The sequence below is a fragment of the Carcharodon carcharias genome, chromosome 1 (assembly GCF_017639515.1).
Source record: "Carcharodon carcharias isolate sCarCar2 chromosome 1, sCarCar2.pri, whole genome shotgun sequence".
Classification (NCBI taxonomy): Eukaryota; Metazoa; Chordata; class Chondrichthyes; order Lamniformes; family Lamnidae; genus Carcharodon; species Carcharodon carcharias.
The window spans coordinates 189,703,337-189,722,706 of record NC_054467.1 but is presented as its reverse complement, the minus strand read 5'-3'; the positions used below and the strand labels follow the sequence as shown (position 1 = coordinate 189,722,706).

Genomic DNA, 19,370 nt, shown 5'->3' with positions numbered 1-19,370 from the left:
TATTTGACCCAGGATATCATAATCACAAAGCTAACATAGGTACTGCAAGCAATTAGGAAAGTAAATGGTATGTTAGCCTGTATTACAAAGGATTGGAGCATAAGAGGAAATCAGTCTTATGGCAGTTTTTTAAATAAATTCTTTGCTGGGATGTGGGTGTCATTGACCAGGCCAGCATTTATTGCCCTAATTGCCCGTGAGGAGGTGATGATGAGCTGCCTTCTTGAGCCGCTGCAGACCATGTGGTGTAAATGTTGCTTGGGAGGGAGTTCCAGAATTTTGACCCAGCGACAGTGAAGGAACAGTGGTATAGTTCCAGTCAGGACGGTAAGTGGCTTAGAGGGGAACTTCCAGGTGAAGGTGTTCCCATCTCTCTGCTGCCCTTGTTCTTCTAGATGGTAGAAGTCGCAGGTTTGGAAGGTGATGTTGAAGGAGCCTTGGTGAGTTGCTGCAGTGCATCTTGTAGATCAGGCTTGCCCAGCCTTTTTGCATGGGGGCCACTTTCAAAATTTTTCTCACTCAAGGGGCTGGTGAGCAAACTTTGGAAAGATGAAGTTTGGCACAACATTAAACATGAATTTAAAAATTACTGAAGAGAAACAACTTGCTGAACAAAAACAATGTGTAACAAATAAAGATAAGTATTAAGAGTGTTATAGGGTGAGAGTCTGTGTCCGGCTCATTCCCAGTCTCTGGGTGCTCACTCATGCATCCACACCCATTGTGAGATTGGATGAAGATGCACGTTGGCTTGTGGAGGTGAGGATGAATGAGAATCCAGATACCGGGTGTGAGCCAGACTTATGGACACGCTCTGCCCCACACACCACTGCCCTCACACTCTTTCCCTGTCCCCCTCACATTCCCTTTCTGCTCTCTGAGACCACCGATGTTCTCCATGCCTCACAAAGACCCTCTCCATGCCCCACCGTCCACACTCTACCCGTCCCAAGCTCTGCTGTTGGCGCTGGCCTGCCCCAGCCCGTCTGCCTTGGCCCTGCGCCGGCCCCCGCCTGCGCCAGTCCCACCCTGAGTCTCTGCCCCAGCGACCTCTTGCTCTCCTCTGGCCTGCCTGAGTCCCATTTGAACTATCCTGAGCCCCGCTCCAGCCCGCCTGGGCCCTGCTCCTGAGCACCTCCACTTCCCGGCACCAAACTCGCCACTGCTGATGTTCACTGTTACTCCAGTCACAGACTATTTGCCACATTTGCTGCCGATACACTCACTAGCTTCCATAGTCTTACAAGTCACAAACGTGAAAGAGAAAAGGCCTGTGATTGAAGGAGATGTACCAAGCAGAATCCTTCATTCAAACTTAACTATTTGACTGGCATTTTGAAAACTGGTTCCGGGGGACGCATAGTGGGGCTTCGTGGGCAGCACATTGGACAAGCCTATTGTAGATGGTACACACTGTTGCCACTGTGTCGGTGGTGGAGGAGGGAATGTTGAAGGTGGTGAATGGGGTGCCAATCAAGCAAGATGCTTTATCCTGGATGGTGTTGAGCTTCTTGAGTGTCGAAGGAGCTGCACTCATCCAGGCAAGAGGAGAGTATTCCATCACACTCCTGATTGCCTTGTGGATGGTGGACAGGCTTTGGGGAGTCAGGAGGTGAGTTACTCGCCACAGAATTCCCAGTCTCTCACCTTCTCTTGTAGCCGCAATATTTATGTGTCTGATCCTGTTCAGCTTCTGGTCAGTGTTGTTGGTGGAGATTCAGCGATGGTGTTGCCATTGAGTGTCAAGGGGAAGATGGGTGGATTCTCTCTTGTTGGAGATCGTCGTTATCCAGCACTTGTGTGGCACGAATGTTACTTACCACTCATCAGCCCAAGCCCGAATATTGTCCAGGTCTTGCTGCACATGGACACGGACTGCTTCAGTATCTGAGGAATCAGAAATGTTGCTGAACATTGTCCAATCATCAGCAAATATTTCCACTTCTGACTTTATGATGGAGGGGAGGTCATTGATGAAGCAGCTGAAGATGGTTGTTCCCAGGACACTTCCCTGATGAACTCCTGCAGTGATGATGACCTCCAACAACCACAACCATTTTCCTTTGTGGAGAGTTTCCCCCATTGACTCCAGTTTTGCTAGGGTTCTTTGATGCCACACTCGGTCAAATGCAGCCTTGATGTCAAGGGCAGTCACTCTCACCTCACTTCAGGAGTTCAGCTCTTTTGTCCATGTTTGAACCAAGGCTGTAATGAGGTCAGGAGCTGAATAGCCCTGGTGGAACCTGTAAATGTAGGGGCTTGATGCAACGACCTCAAGAATAGGGTTGGAATTTATGTACTGCCCTCACCTCCCCCCCACTTCTCCCCACCCACCCAGAAGCAATCTGGTGGGGGTGGGGTGGGGCATAAAATCAGGTGGTCTGGCAGGTTGTACCGTGCCCATCTCCTACCCATCTACTAGCAGCAGGGTAGATGTTGGGGGACCACGCACCCTTGAGCCAATTGAGGCTTTTAAGTGGCAAATTAATGGCCACTTCAGGGCCTTCTCCTGCTGCTACTGGTTAGCAGTGGCAGGGTGCAAGGTGTTCTCGGTGGAGGCCCCTGCTTTTTAGCCTGTGGGCAAGGCTGCCACCTCTGCCAAAAATTCCAGTAACTCTGTACAGTCCTTATCAGTGCAACTAAGGTTCACTGGACTGGTTCCTGGTATTAGGCAGATTGTTTTATGAGGCCTTTATTCCCTCAAATTTAGAAGAATGAAATTACTCCTCATTAAAATGTGTAAAATTCTTAGAGGGCTTGACAAGGTAGATGTTGGGGGTCCAGGGACAGAATCTTATGCTCTCCAGTGGTGAGTTTGATGGCAGGGAGTGCAGTTAATCAGGTGGGAGGGTGGTGGGTGGGGAACCCTGCCACCTTCCTGCTTCCACTCCAATTAAGTCCATGGTGGGAAATCCAATAGACGACTTTCCCATCCTGCTGCCAATTGAGGCCCTTAAATAGGCAATTAATGGCCACTTAAGGGCTTCATCCCACCGCTGTTGGTATTAAACCAGCAGCAGGTGCAGTGCTTGCTGTGCAGGGAGCAGAACAGGCAAACCTGTGGGTTGCTTGCAGGGTCCAAGGGGTGTCCTTTGTTGTCAGGCACTCAGCACAAGGCTGTTGAGAGCCACTCCGCTGCTCTTGCTGCTGATCTTCCTCTATTGTGACCCCCCCCAACCTGCAACCCCCTCCCGCCATCACTCACCTTTGGACTGGGATCCAGCAACATCCTGAGCTTCAGGTGAATGTTGTACCGGCAGCAGCCACCACCTCCCTGATGCCACTGCAGCTTAATGAAGGCCTGCTGCTGGCCTGTGAACTGCTGGGATGACACAAAATGCGGCAGGCCTTCCCAAAAAGAGGCAATGCGGGAATCTCACCAGCCTTCCAACTGACAGCCTAGAACCAGGGGGTCACAGACTTAGAATAAGTGATTGGCAATTTAAGACTGAGATAAGAAGCAATGTCTTCAATCAGAGATGCTCAGATGGTGAGTATATTCAGGAGAGAGATTGATAGATATTTGGGTAATAAGGGAAACAAGGGATATGTGAAAATGCAGGAAGGTGGGGTTAAGGTTGACTCATAGAATGGTGACAGAACAAAAATAGGTTATTCAGTGAGTTGTGTCTAGCCTCACTCTCTGCAAGTGCAACTCCAGTTCCCTTGCCCTTTCCCTGTCACTTGCAAGACTTTTTCCTTCGGGTGCTAATCCACAATTGAATCTCCTTCCACCATATTCTCAAGCATTGCATTCCAGATCCTAAATACTCGCTGCATAAAAACTGCTTTTCACGTCACCTTTGGCTCTTTTGTCATTCACCTTATATCAATGTGCTCTGTTTCTTGGTTCTTCAGCCAATGGGAACAATATGTCTCCATGTACTCTGTCTAGATCTCTCATGAAATTGAACTGCTCTTTCAATCTTCTCTCCTCCAAGGAGAACAGTCCCAGCTTCTCCAATCTAACCACGTAACTGAAGTCTCCCATCCCTGGAGCCATTCTTGTAAATCCTTTCTGGACCCACTTTAAAGCCTTCACACCTTAAAGTGTGGTGCCCAGAATTGGATACCAGGCAGCAGTTGAGATCAAGCAAGTGTTTTATAAATGTTCGCTGTAACTTGCTTTTGTACTCTATGTCTCTGTTTATAAAGCCCAGGATCCCATGCATTTTTAACCACTTTCTCAACCTATCCTACGACCTTTTGTGCATGTATAACCCCACGTTCCTCTGCTCCTGCACACCCTCTAAAATTGTAACCTTCATTTTATCCAGCTTCTCATTCTTTCTACTAAAATATATCACTTCACACTCTTTGCATTGAATTTTATCCACCAGCCTTTCTTTGTCCTCTTGCAGCCTATCACTATCCTCCTCATAGTTCATAACAAAATTTTGTGTCATTTTCAAATGTTGAAATTGTGGCCTTTACACCCAAGTCTAGGTCATTAATATAGGTCAAGCAAAGCACTCGCCCTTGTCCTGGGGAACCCCATACCCTCCTCCAGCCCTAAAAACAACTGTTCATCACTATTCTCTGTTTTCTGTCACTCAGTCATTCTGCCATTGTCCCTTTTATTCCATCTGGTTCAACTTTGGTATTTTATCAAACGTCTTTTGAAAGTCCATGTACACCACATCAATTGCATTACCCTTATCAACCTCCTTTGTTTCCTCATCAAAAGCTCAATTTAGTTAAACACAATTTTCCTTAACCAGGTCCGTACTGGTTTTCCTTAATTAATTCACACTGGCCCAAGTGACAATTTTGTCCTGCATTATAATTTCTAAAAGCTTTCCAACCAATGAGGATAAACTGATAGGTCTGTAGTTGCTGGGCTTATCCTTACACCCTTTTTTGAGCACATTTAACATTTGAAATGTTCCAATCATCTGCCACCACCCCCTTATCTAAGGAGGATTGAAAGAGTATGGCCAGTTCTTCGGCAGTTTCTACCCTTACTTCCCTCAGTATCCTCGGATGCATCCCATTAGGTCTAGGTGAATTATCCACTTTAAGAACAGCCAGCCTTCAAAATACCTCCCTTTATCAATTTTTAGTCTGTCCATTGTCTCAATATACTCATCTTTCAGTATGCCTTTGGCAGCATCCTCTTCCCTGGTAAAGACAGACACAAAGTATTCATTTAGTACCTTAGCCATGCCGTCTGTCTCCATGCACAGATCCTCTTTTTGGTCCCTAATCGGCCCCATCCCTTCTCTTACTACATTTTCACTATTTATATAATGGTAATTGCCAGTCTCTTCTCATACTCTCCCTGCCTCTCTTATTTCCTTTATCACTTTCCCTCTGAACACTTTATATTCAGCCAAATTCTATGTACACCTTGTTCCATATTTCCATTGCTACATCCTGGTTCCCATCCCCCTACCAAGTTAGTTTAAACCCTCACCAATTGTGCTAGTAAACCACCTTTTTTTTTAATTCATTCGTGGGATGTGGGCATTGCCAACTAGGCCAGCATTTATTGCCCATCCCTAATTGCCCTTGAGAAGGTGGCGGTGAGCTGCCTTCTTGAACCACAGCAGTCCATGTGATGTAGGTACACCCACGGTATAAGGACTTTGGTCCTGGCTTTGTTCAGGTGCAACTCATCTAGCCTGTACAGGTCACGCCTCCCCCAGAACTAATCCCAGAGTCCCAGTAATCTAAAGCCTTCCCTCCTGCAGCATCTTTCCAAATATGCGTTCATCTGCTCAATCCTTCTATTCCTATAATCACTAGCATGTGGTACCAGGAGTAATCTGGAGTTTACTATCAATAAGGTTTTACTCGTTTCCTTCCTAGCTCCCTAAAATCTGCCTGCAGGATCTCATCCCTCTTTCTACTTATGTCACTGGTATCGATATGACCTCTGGATGCTTACCCTTCTCTCTCAGAGCACTCTGCAGCCGCTCAGTGACATCCTTGATCCTGGCACCAGGGCGGCAACATATAATCCTGATCACCCGTGATCTTGCTGAATGGTGGAGCAGTTCAAGGAGCCAAATGGCCTTTTCCTGTTTCTTAAGTTCATAAATATCACTCTGTCACTAAAATCACCTACTTCAACCTTCATAATATTGCACAAACTGTGCCTGCCTCAGCTCATTTGCTGCTGAAATCCTCACCTAGGCCTTTGTTGTCCAGAGTTGACTATTCCATCGATATCATGGCTGACCTCCGATCTTCCATCCGAAATAAACTTGCTCATTCAGAACTCTGCTGCCTAACTCACACCAAGCCGCGTTCATTCATTACTCTTGAGCTCCCTGATCTACATTGATCCCAGGATAAACAATACTTGGATTTTAAAATTTTTGTCCTTGTTTTCAAATCCATAACCTCAACTTCTCTATCTCTCTCTCCTCTAGCCCTACAGTACTCTGAGATCTTTGAGTTCCTCCAATTCTGGCCTCTTGCATGTCTCCAATTTTAATTGCTCTAGATTTGGTGGCCATACCTTCAGTTGCCTGGTCCCTAAGCTCTGGAATTGCCTCCCTAAATCTCTCTGTATCTGTATGCCTCTATCTCCTTTAAGAATCTCATTAAAGCCTACCTCTTTGACCAAGTTTTTGATCATCTGTCCTAATATTTCCTTACTTTGTTTGATGCCAAATCTTGATTGATAACACTTCTGTGAAGTGCTTTGAGACGTTTTACTATGTTAAATGAGAGTTGTTGTTGTTTCTTCCTAATTCTGCTACTTACATGATTTTGAATGGTCATTTTATCACAGGCTACCATTTTTGATAGTGTGAATTGCAAATTGTAACAATGTTCATTTCCCAATATTGTATTTTAACTTACAGCAATAACCGTTCGTATCCCTGGCTAGAGATTGACACTCCAGTAGCATCTGGCATGGTGAAGCTATTCACTAAATGTGTTGATTATCTGCATCAAAGTTTTAAAGGTAAACTCTGATTTAATTAAACAGATTCTTTAATTCTGGAAAGAAAGGTGGATTTTGAGAAATATGAATTTATGTTCAGATATTGTAGATTGGTGGTTGTAAGGTCAGGCCCAGCTGTTCATGATCGTGTCAAAATGATTATTGTTAATCCCAGGTGCAAGTAACTCATAACACAATAATGTTAAAGAGAAAGTATTTGCATTTATACATCATTGTCAGACCGTCCCAAACTGCTTCCACACCCAATAAATATGTCCCTACCTCATTCTTAAATGAGAGATCTTAATTTTTAAACTGAACCCTAGTTCTAGACTCCTTCACAAGGGGAAACATCCTCTCGGCATCCACCCTGTCAAATTCCCTCAGAGTCTTTTATATTTCAATAAGATCACCTCTCTTTCTCCTAAACTCCAATGATTATTGGCCTAACCTACTCAACCTTTCCTCAGAAGATAATTCCTGCATCCCAGGAATCAGTTAAGTGAACCTTTGAACTGCTAATGCAAATAAATCCTTCCTTAAATAAGGAGACCAAAACTGTACACAGTACTCCAGTTTCCCTCGAGGGCTGTGGAGGCTCATTCATTGAGTATGTTCAAGACAGAGATCAATAGATTTCTAGATATTAAAGACATCGAGGGATATGGGAAAGTGCAGGAAAATGGTAGAAGATCAACCATGATCTAGTTGAATCGTGGATCAGGCTCAATCGGGTTGCATGGCCTACTCCTCTATTTCCTATGTGGTCTAACTAATGCCCTGTATAGCTGCAGTAACACTTCCCTATTTGTATATTCCCCTTGCAATAAACACCAAGATTCTATTTGCCTTCCTAATCACATGCTGCACCTACATACCAACCTTTTGTGATTCATGGACCAGGACACCCAAATCCCTCTGTACCATAGAGTTCTGCAGTCTCTCTCCATTCGAATAACATACTGCCTTTCTACCGAAGTGGACAAGTTCCCGTTTTCCCACGTTATACTTTATTTGTCAAATTTTTGTCCACCCACTTGCTTTCCTACCTATCTTTGCATCAGCAGCAGCAAATTTAACTACCATATGTTTCATCCCTTCATTCAAGTCATGGATATAGATTGTAAATAGTTGAGGCCCCAATACTGATCCCTGAGGCACTCCACTAGAACAGCTTGTCAACCCAAAAATGATACATTTATCCCTACTCTCTGCTTCCTGTTAGCTAACCAATCCTCTATTCATGTTACTTTTTACACCATGAGCTCTTATTTTGTGTAGTAACCTTTGATGTGGCATCTTATGGAGTGCCTTTTGTAAATCCAAGTACACCGCATCTATAGGTTTCCCTTTATCCACATTGCCTGGTACTTCCTCAAAGAATTCTAACAAATTAAACACAATTTCCCTTTCACAAAACCATGTTGAGTCTGCATGTTAATATTCTGATTTTCTAAATGTCCTGCAATGACCTCTTTAATAATGGATCCTAACATTTCCCTGTGACAGATGTTAGGCTAACTGGCCAATAGTTTACTGCTTTTTGTCTCCCTCCCTCCCTTGAATAGAGGTGTTGCATTAATGATTTTCTAGTTTGCTGGGACATGTACTTTACAAAAAGACACAAGCATATGTCGTTTTTCTTTGCTGTTTTAGCCTAAACAGAAAATAGTTAACATCATAGCAGTTATCAGTCTCTTCATTATATACAATATTATATTTTCCACTCTTTTCCTTACAGATAGACTAATTCCTGGCCAACGAGGAGCTCTCTGGTTCCATTTGATGCATTATTGTGAAACTTGCACTGTACCCAAAATGTCAGAGTATATCCTGTATACCTACCATTCGGAATATTCCAAACTGCCATGGAAAGAGTTGTACCCTGACCAAGCCTTAATGGAAGAGTTCTTTAAAGTAGGTCACTTTGAAAAGTCGTTCTCATTTCAAACTTTCTATGAAGTTAAATATATTCAACACACTTTTGCTCTAACTATTGATTTTACAGGTTCTGAGTGCATCAATATTTATGTCTTGTTGCGTTTATTGGATGTACAATCCAGCTGACTTAAATGAATAGCTGATAAAAGAATAAACCATTTGAGAATAAAATTTCCATCCACAAATTCCCTTTGTCTTTTCCAATTACAGACTTCCCTGCTAAATGAATAAAACATTGAAATTATTTGCAAACATTTGCATTTAATGAGGCATTAGGTAGGATCAGCATAGGAGAAAATGCAATATGGCCTAAATTATGTTTATGCTGCATGTTTGTGAACATAGGGAGTGTGATAAAGAAGGTTGGTGAGCTGCAGGTGCAGGTAACCATATTGGGAATATGATATTGTGGTAATTATAGAGACCTGGCTCAAAAAAGGACAGGACTGAATACTTGGTACTAAATATTCCTGGATACAAGGTGGTCAGGAAAGATAGGGAAGGAAAGAAATGAGGATCGGCGGCAATATTGATTAAGGAGAATATTACAGTGCTGGTGAGAGAGGATGTCCTAGAGGGGTGAAGGACAAAATCGATTTGATTACAATTGAGAAATATTCAAGGTACTATTACACTACTGATTGTATTCTATAAGCCACCAACTAGAGGGAAATAAATAGAGGAAAGAAATTGTAAGGGTGTTACTGGGGTGTACAAAACCTTTAGAGTAGCTATAATGGGGGATGTCAATTATCCTAATATAGACTGAGATATAAATACTGTAAAGGGCAGAGAGGGAAAAAAGAGTTGAAGAAGTTGAGCCAGGTATCCATTATTACCATATAACTACCCAACTTGCTTGAGTTTTTTGATGAGATAACAGATGAGGGTAATGCGATTGATGCGGCGTTCGTAGACTGTCAAAAGGTGTTTGATTAAAATGCCACATAACAGGCTTGTTAGAGAAGTTGAAGCTCATGAAATAAAAGGGACAGTGGCAGCATGGATATGAAGTTAGCTGAGTGACAGGGAACAGTAGTGGTGAATGATTGTTTACAGACTGGAGGGTACTTAATGGAGTTCCCCAGCATTCAGATGTAGGGCCACTGCTTTCCTTGATCTATATTAATGACCTAGACTAGGGTGTACAGAGCACAATTTCAAAATTTGCAGATGATACAAAACCTGGAAGTATTGTGAACTGTGATGAGGATAGGGTTAGACTTCAAAAGGACAAAGGTTAGTGGAATAGACGGATATGCAGCAGATAAAATCTAATGCAAAGAAGTGTGATGTGATTTATTTTGGTAGAAAGAATGAGGGGAAGCAAAATAGAATAAAGTATATGATTCTCAAGGGGGTACAAGAGCAGAGGAAGCTGGAAGTGGTTATGATCCCCGTGGAGACCAGTAAAAGAACTGAACTTCCCAAACACCAACTGAAGAAATTGATGGACAAGATTTCATTTTTTAAAACTTATACTGTAACAATCAAACTAAAATCAATGTAAATTAAACATGAATTAACAGGTAAACTGTATTCAATAGATACCATACATTACACTAGCTGATACAACAAAGATAGATCTCTTCGATTTTTTCAGTAGCCTCTTCAGCATATACGGCAATAATCTAACTACAAAGTCCCTCAAAACTTAGTCTTTTCCAGTTAGAGGTTTGGTTCCTTTCTTCATGCAGGAGTTAGGCACAAAAGTCCCAAGAGACAGCAGATTTACTACACCCAAGTTCTACAAGTACAATGTCTACCAAAGGCACACCTTTCCAGATCCTTCTCCATTCTATTCAAGGAACCACTCTTTTTGGTCTTCTGTTGTGCCACGACTTTCTACTTTAACTGTCTTACACACGCAGCTTCCCCACAGCCACTGTACTGTTCTTCTCCTGCTGAAAAAACTGAACTTCAAGAGCCTTGTGTCTGTTCTGACCACTGATAAAATTTGACCTCTCAACTTTGTGTTTTTTCTACCTTCCCAGTCAGCTTTCATATTCCTAGCAACTGAAGGCACAGGCAGAAATCTGATGTCACAGCCAGAAGTTCCAACTTATAACCCCAAACCCAGAAACCTGGGGCAGAATCTTCTGGCTGGCATGCAGGTGGTGGAGTCAGCACACCAGTGCTTAAAATGTCGCACGCGCGTCCCGATATCGCGATATTTCGGTCGGCAGGCGCACTATGCAGGGGGACGCGCACCTGCCATTAATTAAAGGCCTTGTTAAGGCCACTTACTCTCCAATCGACCAGGATTTTGAGGGGCCTGTGCAAACTTCGGGTCGGTGCACGGGCCCAACAGGCAGGCGGGTAATTGATTTTTTTACAAACTTCATCCAGTGGCGGGATGAGGTTTGATATCAGAATTTAAAAATTGTTATAACATCTTTGTGTAGTTCATTAACATGTCCCATCTGATATGACATTTTCACGTGATGGGGACATGTTAATGATTTTTTCATTTTTCTATTTTTAAAGTTTCACTTGTTTTCAGCGATCTCCCTGAGGCAGCACTTTGCCTCAGGGAGATGTGCGCTCTTTCGCGCACATGCGCGAAAGAACACACTCTGGCAGTTGGGGAATCCCCCACCCGCACAGCAAGCACATAACGCATCCTGTCGGGCGACACGCTGGGCGGGCCTTAGTTGGCCCACCCACTCAAAATGGCAGCAGGGCTCGTTTCGGCAGCGGCGATCAGCTGCCCACCCGCCACAGAGTCGGCCGGGCCCGCCCGCCCATCAAGGGCAAAATTCTGCCCCTGGAGCTTTGGCTTATTTTTCAATTAGGGACTGTCTTAAACATACACAGGTGTTGAAACCGCAGTCGGTGCAGACAACAGCTTGCAACCACAGATTTCATCTCAGGGTAAATGTGTTCAAATTATTGAAGGTGGCAGGGCAGGTTGAGAAAGTGATTAATAAGGCATATGGGGTCCTGGATGTTATTTATTTTTCTTTTATTCCTGGGATGTGGGCATCGCTGGCAAGGCCAGCATTTGTTGCCCATCCCTAATTGCTCTTGGATTCAGGCATAGAGAAGGAAGTTATGATCAGTCTTTATAAACCACTGGTTCAACTTCAGCTGAGTAATGTGTCCAATTGCTGGCATCGCACTTTAGGAAGGAAGTGCAGGCATTGGAAAGGGCCTGGAAGAGATTTACGAGAATGGCTCCGGGGGGAGGGGATTTCAGTTATATGGATAAAACAAAAGAACAATACATAGTATGTTCTGAAGAAGAGTCATATTTGACTTAAAACATTAACTCTGTTTCGCTATCCACAGATGCTGCCAGACCTGCTGAGTTTTTCCAACACTTGGTTTTCACTTCAGGTTTCCAAAATCCACAGTATTTTGCCTTTGTGAACAGTACATTAAATTGCTTGGCAGTACAATGATTTATTTAACAGTTTTGCACTTTTACAAAGGAAGAAGAATGGTGCTTTCTTACGCTCCTAGTTGAGCATTTGATAATCATGTAAAAAGTAATAACTTCATCATTGCTAAAACAATGAAATAGAACTTTGCCAGATGATTGGTTGCCTTTTAGATCATTCAGTGGAGAGAAGATCACTAACAAAAGATAGATAGTCTGAGAAAGAGAAATATTTGGAATATTAGTACAGAATATTGCTGCAGAGGAAGTGTTGTGAGCATAAGGGAATTGACTTTTTCAGCTGCAAGGATTTTCTATTTATTTTGTTTGTGGAGATGTGGCTATAATTGGCAACGACTCTGTTGTAATGCAGAGGAATATTCAACCATTCAGTGTTTATATTTAATCTTCATTTAGTTCTGCATAAACCCAAGGAGAGGACAGTGATCATTCTCAATGTTTAATCTTGATGCTATTTTTCAGGTAGAGAGAGGAAGTCCAAAGAGCTGTTTCCTATTTTTGGGAACTTTGCTATGTGAAGTTAACTGGGTCAGTGTTCTTTCTGATGCGTGGAATCCCCAACCTCTCGTGCAAACACGGATGATGGTTATCTATTTGTTGTTTATGATGGTTTTTCTAGCAAAAGAAGACAAGCTTATGAATAAACCAGTAAGTAGCTTTGTATTTTCTCTTGATTAGCTTTCTATTAGGAGGTAACATAATACTTATCAATAAAGCAACAGATCCATGAATTATTTGAGTAACTGAGCATCATTATAATATATTTGCTGTATTTAAAGCCATTTTCTCAGCTAAAATATAATTTAGCCTATTCTATAATTTATCCAGAAAAGTAATTTTTAAAATTCAAAATTAAAAAGTATAACTTCAAACCTGTACTTAAGTCCATGTGTGAGTTGATGTACCACAGTCAAAAATGTGAGATACAACTATCTATTTGTGCAACTAAAGTTAATGACATAATTCACGGACATTAAAAATACAAACTGGCTACAGCCAATCTTAAAATAGAAGTATCATATGGCCACAGAGATTCTAAAAAGGGGCAGAGAGTTACGGTGTCTTACTCAGGCGGTGATGGAGGAAAATGAGCAGGTGACGTCAACAAGATACATCATCTTGAAACAACACAAATGATGGAAAAGTTTGATTAATATATTTTTGGACATGGATAACTTTTGTATAGCAGACCTGAGGAGAAAGAAAGAAGGTAAAAAGCATTAAGAAGAGAGAAACAATCTGTCCTTCATGTGTCTGAAATGTAGCTTTATAATGAATTTTAAGAATACAGAAAACATCAGTTAGATGGTTGTAGTATTATGAAATATATTTATCTTAATAGCTACAAAAATTCTGATTTGATGTTTTTGTCCTCCATTAGCATGATATTAGCATAGAAACTTAATATTTCCATTATGCAATAAATTTGTTTATGTTGTTAAATTGGTTCACTCGATTGGTACCTGGGATGTGAGGATTGCCTTACAATGAAAGGGTGACTAAATTGGACCTATGCTACCTAGAATTTCAAAGAATGAGAGGTGATCTCATTGAAACATACCAAATTCAAAGGAGCTTGATAGGGTACATACTGAGAGGTTGATTCCCCTGTCTGGAGAATCTAGAATCCCGGGGCACAGTCTCGGGTTAAGGGGCTAATTATTTAGGACTGAGATCAGGAGAAATTTTTCTGCTCAAAGTGTTGTGAATCTTTGGAATTCTGTGACCCAGAGTGTTGTGGATGTTTCAATGTTGAATATATTTAAGGCTGAGATGAACAGATTTTTGGTGTCTCAGCAAATGGTTGGATATGGGGAGGGGGCTGGAAAATGCAGATGATCAGCCATGTTTGTATTGAATGGTGGAGCAGGCCTGAGGGGCTATATGGTCTACTCCTGCCCCTATTTCTTATGTTCTGAAAAGTAATTGCTTCTTGGTATCTTCAGGTCTTCACAAGCATGTAGGTGCAGTTAAACCTATTTGATTCTAAGATGATCTAAAAGAATTTTACTGTTTCACCTTGGATACTTTGGTGAAAAAGGTTACATAATCACGCTTATTTAATTGAATTTGTAAGTTAGGTTTACTAACCCAGCTATTAATGCTGATCTCTGCAGGAATCTCCATTACATAACCTTCTTGGACAATCAAATGCAATACCCTGGCACTTTGTGGACATTGCGTCATACCAAAATGTCATCAACTACTTCAGTAGCCACTATTCACCTTCCGTTGTCATTTTAAAAAATCCGTCAGCTGAACTGATACTGAAGGTTTTAAAGGTTGCTGCGGGATTTTGTGAAACCTTGGACATACACAGTGTAAGTAGTTAAATAGTCATTTGGTAGTACAGAACTTGAGTATTGCTGAAAAAAGATACATATTGAAGCTTTTTGTCTTGCAGTCATCAGGACACTCGCAAGAAAAGCAATTGAAGGGGAAAACAACAATTTATATTGTATGAGAAGAGAGTGTTTATAGGTTGGCAAGTGGACTCTGACTGGTAGAGGCGATGCCATGCAGAATGCAGCAGTGATGGTGACTGACAGTTAACTGCCAAGCATTGTTGGTATTTGAACCAAGCAGCTTGACCCTAATTGGTCAAGGCATTGCCCTGAATGCCTGTCACTTATTTTGTTTAGCTGAAGCAGGTATAATGTTTGCACATCTTCTTTCTGCAAAGAACAGGGCCCCGTATCTTAATATATGTAGCTTCCAGTTTATGCGAATGTGCCACACTGCAAGCCCGACCGACAATCTTTATTTGGCTGTCAGCATAATTCTTTGTACACTGAGGAGTATTTAGCGAATATTGTCCGATTGAGGAATCACATCTAATGTTGGACACTGTGTTTTGAGTTTTGCAAGCACGGACCTATTGGGTACGGTCTTGACCTTGCCCATTGCGAACAGCGGCTGGGACATGTTGTTTGATACGATCCGCCAGTCTCTGGGACATACAGCCTGCATACCTAACATCTCACTAGCACTGAAATTCATGTACCACATTACTCATTTGAGTGATAGGCAAAATGTCTTTTTGGCTTGATGGCAGCATCCTGTTAGTGGCAAATACTACTCGTGTTGCCAGTGCATAGTAGCAGCATGAAAAGGCTAGCTTCACCTGTTGCTCAAATATTTGAGGTACCTTGCCTTTCCAGGGTAATCTGAAGTAGACTGGGACTTTTCAGGGCCGAAAGTGACAGTCTTAGGCCCATTCATGAGTTTGCGTGATATACAGCACAAAATGACCTGATCAGGGTAGCCATTATTCCGCAGGATACCTTTGATGCGCCCTATCTCAGCATCAAGCTTGCATGGTGAGCAAATAGCTCAAGCCTTATTTACGAGGTTGCCGATAAGATCAATTTTATAGCATGTGGAATTGGAAGAATCCCAACACGTATATTGACCAGTGAGGGTAGGTTTGTGGTAGACCATGGTAGAGAATCCCCTGGCAGACTTTTCTACTACTACATCAGGGAAGGAGAGTTCATTTGACTGCTCTATTTCAAAGGTGAAATTGAGTCCAGGATGGATCCCATAACAACATGCAAGGAAATTATTACATGCAGCTGCAGATTTAAATATAGTGAACGTTTCAGGCACATATTGGAAATATGCAAGGGGTAGGAGGTTTAGTGTCATTCCATCAAAGACACGTTTCTCATGGAACCCAACAAAGATGTTTGCGAGAGCTGGCCTTGAGGGAATCCCATGGCAACACCATCTATTGGGGTAAACATCATGTTGTTAAAGCTGATCTCAACTGCGCGAGTGGCCGAGTTCATAAGTTTAGTGAATACTGATTCACGCAGTGGTGGTGGGTCTAGATTGCCATGACATACTGCTGCAGCGCAAATATGTATGGCTTCCTTAATTGTACCATTGGTGAATCGGCTAGCAATGTCAAATGAGAACATGGACACAACATTACTATCGATATGCAAGTACTGTTGTTACGATACAGCAGCTGGTAAAGGCTGAGTTATTTAAAATTCCAGAGGGAAACTTTAAACAACTGTCATAACCTATATTTTCAATTGGTATGTTTGAGATGCAGCTCTGAATTCAGGAATAAAAACCTCTAAGCCTCGAGATTTTTTACATAAATTAAATTAAACATTTATTAATTTAACAACAAATTTAAACATATGCACATGTCTACAAATTGCTACCTAATAACTTCTAAACAAATCCCCACATTAATCACTCACAGGTAATCTTTCCCAAGGCAACAATAACCCATAGACTTAAACAGACACCAGGCAAAGCACATTTTGTCTTACAAATTCAAAATGAGTTTCCTTTCAATTTGGTTTCGCACAGTTGTAGGCTTACAGGCAGCAAGCCTCTGACTTATACACCCACTTTTCTATATGTACCTAGCCTTCCCTTTGAATGCAAATTCTCATTGTATCATCAGGCCCTTTGAACTCCACCTCTTCTAGCAATGAAACCCCTTTCATTGTACCAATTTTATTAGAAATATAAACATATTGCTTGGTGTCTCCTAGCTAGGTGCAAGATTTCAGCCCCAGTCTTTGAATGGTTTATTCAACAAAATGCAAATGTACCCTGTTCCTTACTGTTAACATCTCAAAACTACTATACATCAAGGCACCCAGACTAGCTGGCTTTAATTCAGTTAAGACACACACATTCACGCCCAGACTCTCAGACCCTACTACATGTCCAATTTAAAATAATTTCCAATAACATTATACATGTTACTATCTTCATGACACACAATGGCCTTGACAAATGTGAAGGAATCCTTCACCGTGTATCTGGAAGACTTGCTCAAAACTGGTTGTAACAATTCGCCCAACCGTTTGGCCAATTCATTGACGTGCTCGTAGAAAAATCTGCCAGGGGATTCTCTATCATGGTCTACCACAAGCCTACCTTCACTGGTCAATATACGTGTTGGGGTTCTTATGGTGCTACATGCTTTAAAATTGGTCTTATCGGCAACCTTGTGAATAAGGCTCGAGCCATTTGCTCACCATGCAAGCTTTATGCTGAAATAGGGCGCATCAAAGGCATCCTGCGGGATAATAGCTACACCTGATTTTGCACTGTATATCATGCAATCTCATGAACAGGCCTAAGGCCATCACCTTTGGTCCTGAAAAGTGCCCAGTCTATCTCAGATTACTCTGGAGGGGCAAGGTATCCCAAAAATAACATGTGAAGCTAGCCGTTTCAGACTGTTACTATGCAGTAGCAACATGAGTGGTATTCGCCGCGAACAGGATGCTGCCATCAAGCCAAAAAGATGCTTTGCCTATCACCCAAATGAGTAATGTGGCATATGAATTTTGGTGCAAGTCTGATGCTAGGAATGTAGGCTATGTGTCCCAAAGACTGGCAGATCGTATCGAACAGCATACCCCAGCCGCTGTTCACAACGGGCAAGGTACAGATTGTACCCAGCTGGCCTATATTTGCAAAACACAATGTCCAACATTAAATGTGATTCTGCTATTGGACAACATTTGCTAAATAATCTTCAATGTACTAAGAATTACAACTAATTTAAGATTGTCAGTCGGGCTCGCAGTGTGGTGCGTTTGCTACATGTATTAATACACAGGGACCTGTTCTTTGCAGACAGAAAAAACATTATGCATGTTTCAGCTAATAACATAAGTGACAGCCATTCGCTGACTCATTCCTCAGGGCAATGCTTTGACGAATCAGGATCAAGCTGCCTAGTTTAAATTCCAACAGTGCTTGGCAGTTTACTGTCGGTCACCATCACTGATGCATTCTCCATGGCAATGCCTCTACCAATCAGAGACCACTTGTCAACCAATCAGCACACTCTTCTCATACAGCATAAATTGTTTTCCCCTTATATTGGTATTCTTGCGAAGTGTCCTGATGAGTGCAAGACAAAAAGCTTTTACATGTCTCTGTATATCTATATATATATATATATAAAAAAATAAAAATAATTGTTTGGTCAGGATGACTTATATTGAATTTACATGAATGCTTTTCTAATTCATGTCTTCCAGTGCGTCATACACCACCATGTTGCCTTTAAACAATATTCACTGACTAATGCATCTTGTGCAATTATTTCAAATCGGCTTGTATGTTGATTCAGTAATACTTTGTGTGTGTCATTAAAGCAGCTCTGAAATTAGACCTACCTGCATCACAATGTGAAGTGTGATTATTGCAAACTCATTATAAATGCTAGAAAACAAAACTAATGAAATTGAGGCTAAATAATGGCTGCCACTTGCTATGCCCTGAAATCCTTGCTGGTATAGATGCTGAGAGTTTCTGAATCCACTATTGCAGAATATCCTCAGATTCTGAAGCAAGATTCTACAATTGATGCATGCATGAGAAGAAACATTGAGCGTCTGGCTCAACTGTAAGGGCAGAGAGGGGAGGAAAAATCAGATTGATTTATTTAGAAATCATGATTTTGATATCTGTGCACTGATTACTGTCTTCTATTCATCTGGTTTGGACAAAAATCAGAAATTGCTAAATATTCTGTGTTCACATAACAAAAGCAGAATTGTATCTGTGAGAAAATTGTTTTTATTTTAACCTCACATTGCTGAATACTTCAGTTGCTAATGCTGTATATATGGTTTCTTTAGGATGCTACACATAAGTGTAGGGCATATGTCCATCAAGTTGTCCATTACCTCATCACTTTGGATCAGAATGCTCAGATAGTCCATGCTCAACTAGAACATGAAATGATAACACTACTGGATGATATTGTTATCTTTAACCCACCAGGTCAGTGCAGTCTGAAAACTACCTGGGGGATGTTTATGTCAGTGGAAATCCGGTTTCTGATTTAGTCAATGCACCTTCTAAATATTTGAGTTCTAGCTTTTACTTGTGTTATTCATTACATCATGTACTGTCTAGTGTGCTTTTCATCATGTTTTAACTGCTTTAAAACAAGTACACTTGATCATATATTTGTGGAAAATGTAGAAAGAGTAGGACATCTGCACTACCAAAGCATCTCCAGGTGAATGGAACAAGAACAACATAGAGATGAGATGCCCAACCGTCAAAGATAGGGAAAGACTAGTTGAACCATTCTGACATGTTACTGCCTACACCTGTCATTCTCTCCTCCTG

General features: G+C 41.8%; 1 protein-coding gene across 1 annotated transcript in view; it reads left to right on the top strand.

Moving 5' to 3' along the window:
• The window catches only part of epg5 (ectopic P-granules autophagy protein 5 homolog (C. elegans)), a 184,971-nt gene that overhangs the window by 149,689 nt on the left and 15,912 nt on the right, over positions 1-19,370 (top strand). The window contains exons 35-39 of the mRNA XM_041187115.1: positions 6,816-6,919; positions 8,640-8,815; positions 12,705-12,890; positions 14,360-14,563; positions 18,872-19,016. Of these exons, the coding sequence (XP_041043049.1) occupies positions 6,816-6,919; positions 8,640-8,815; positions 12,705-12,890; positions 14,360-14,563; positions 18,872-19,016 (815 nt within the window). The remainder of the gene's footprint in view (positions 1-6,815; positions 6,920-8,639; positions 8,816-12,704; positions 12,891-14,359; positions 14,564-18,871; positions 19,017-19,370) is intronic.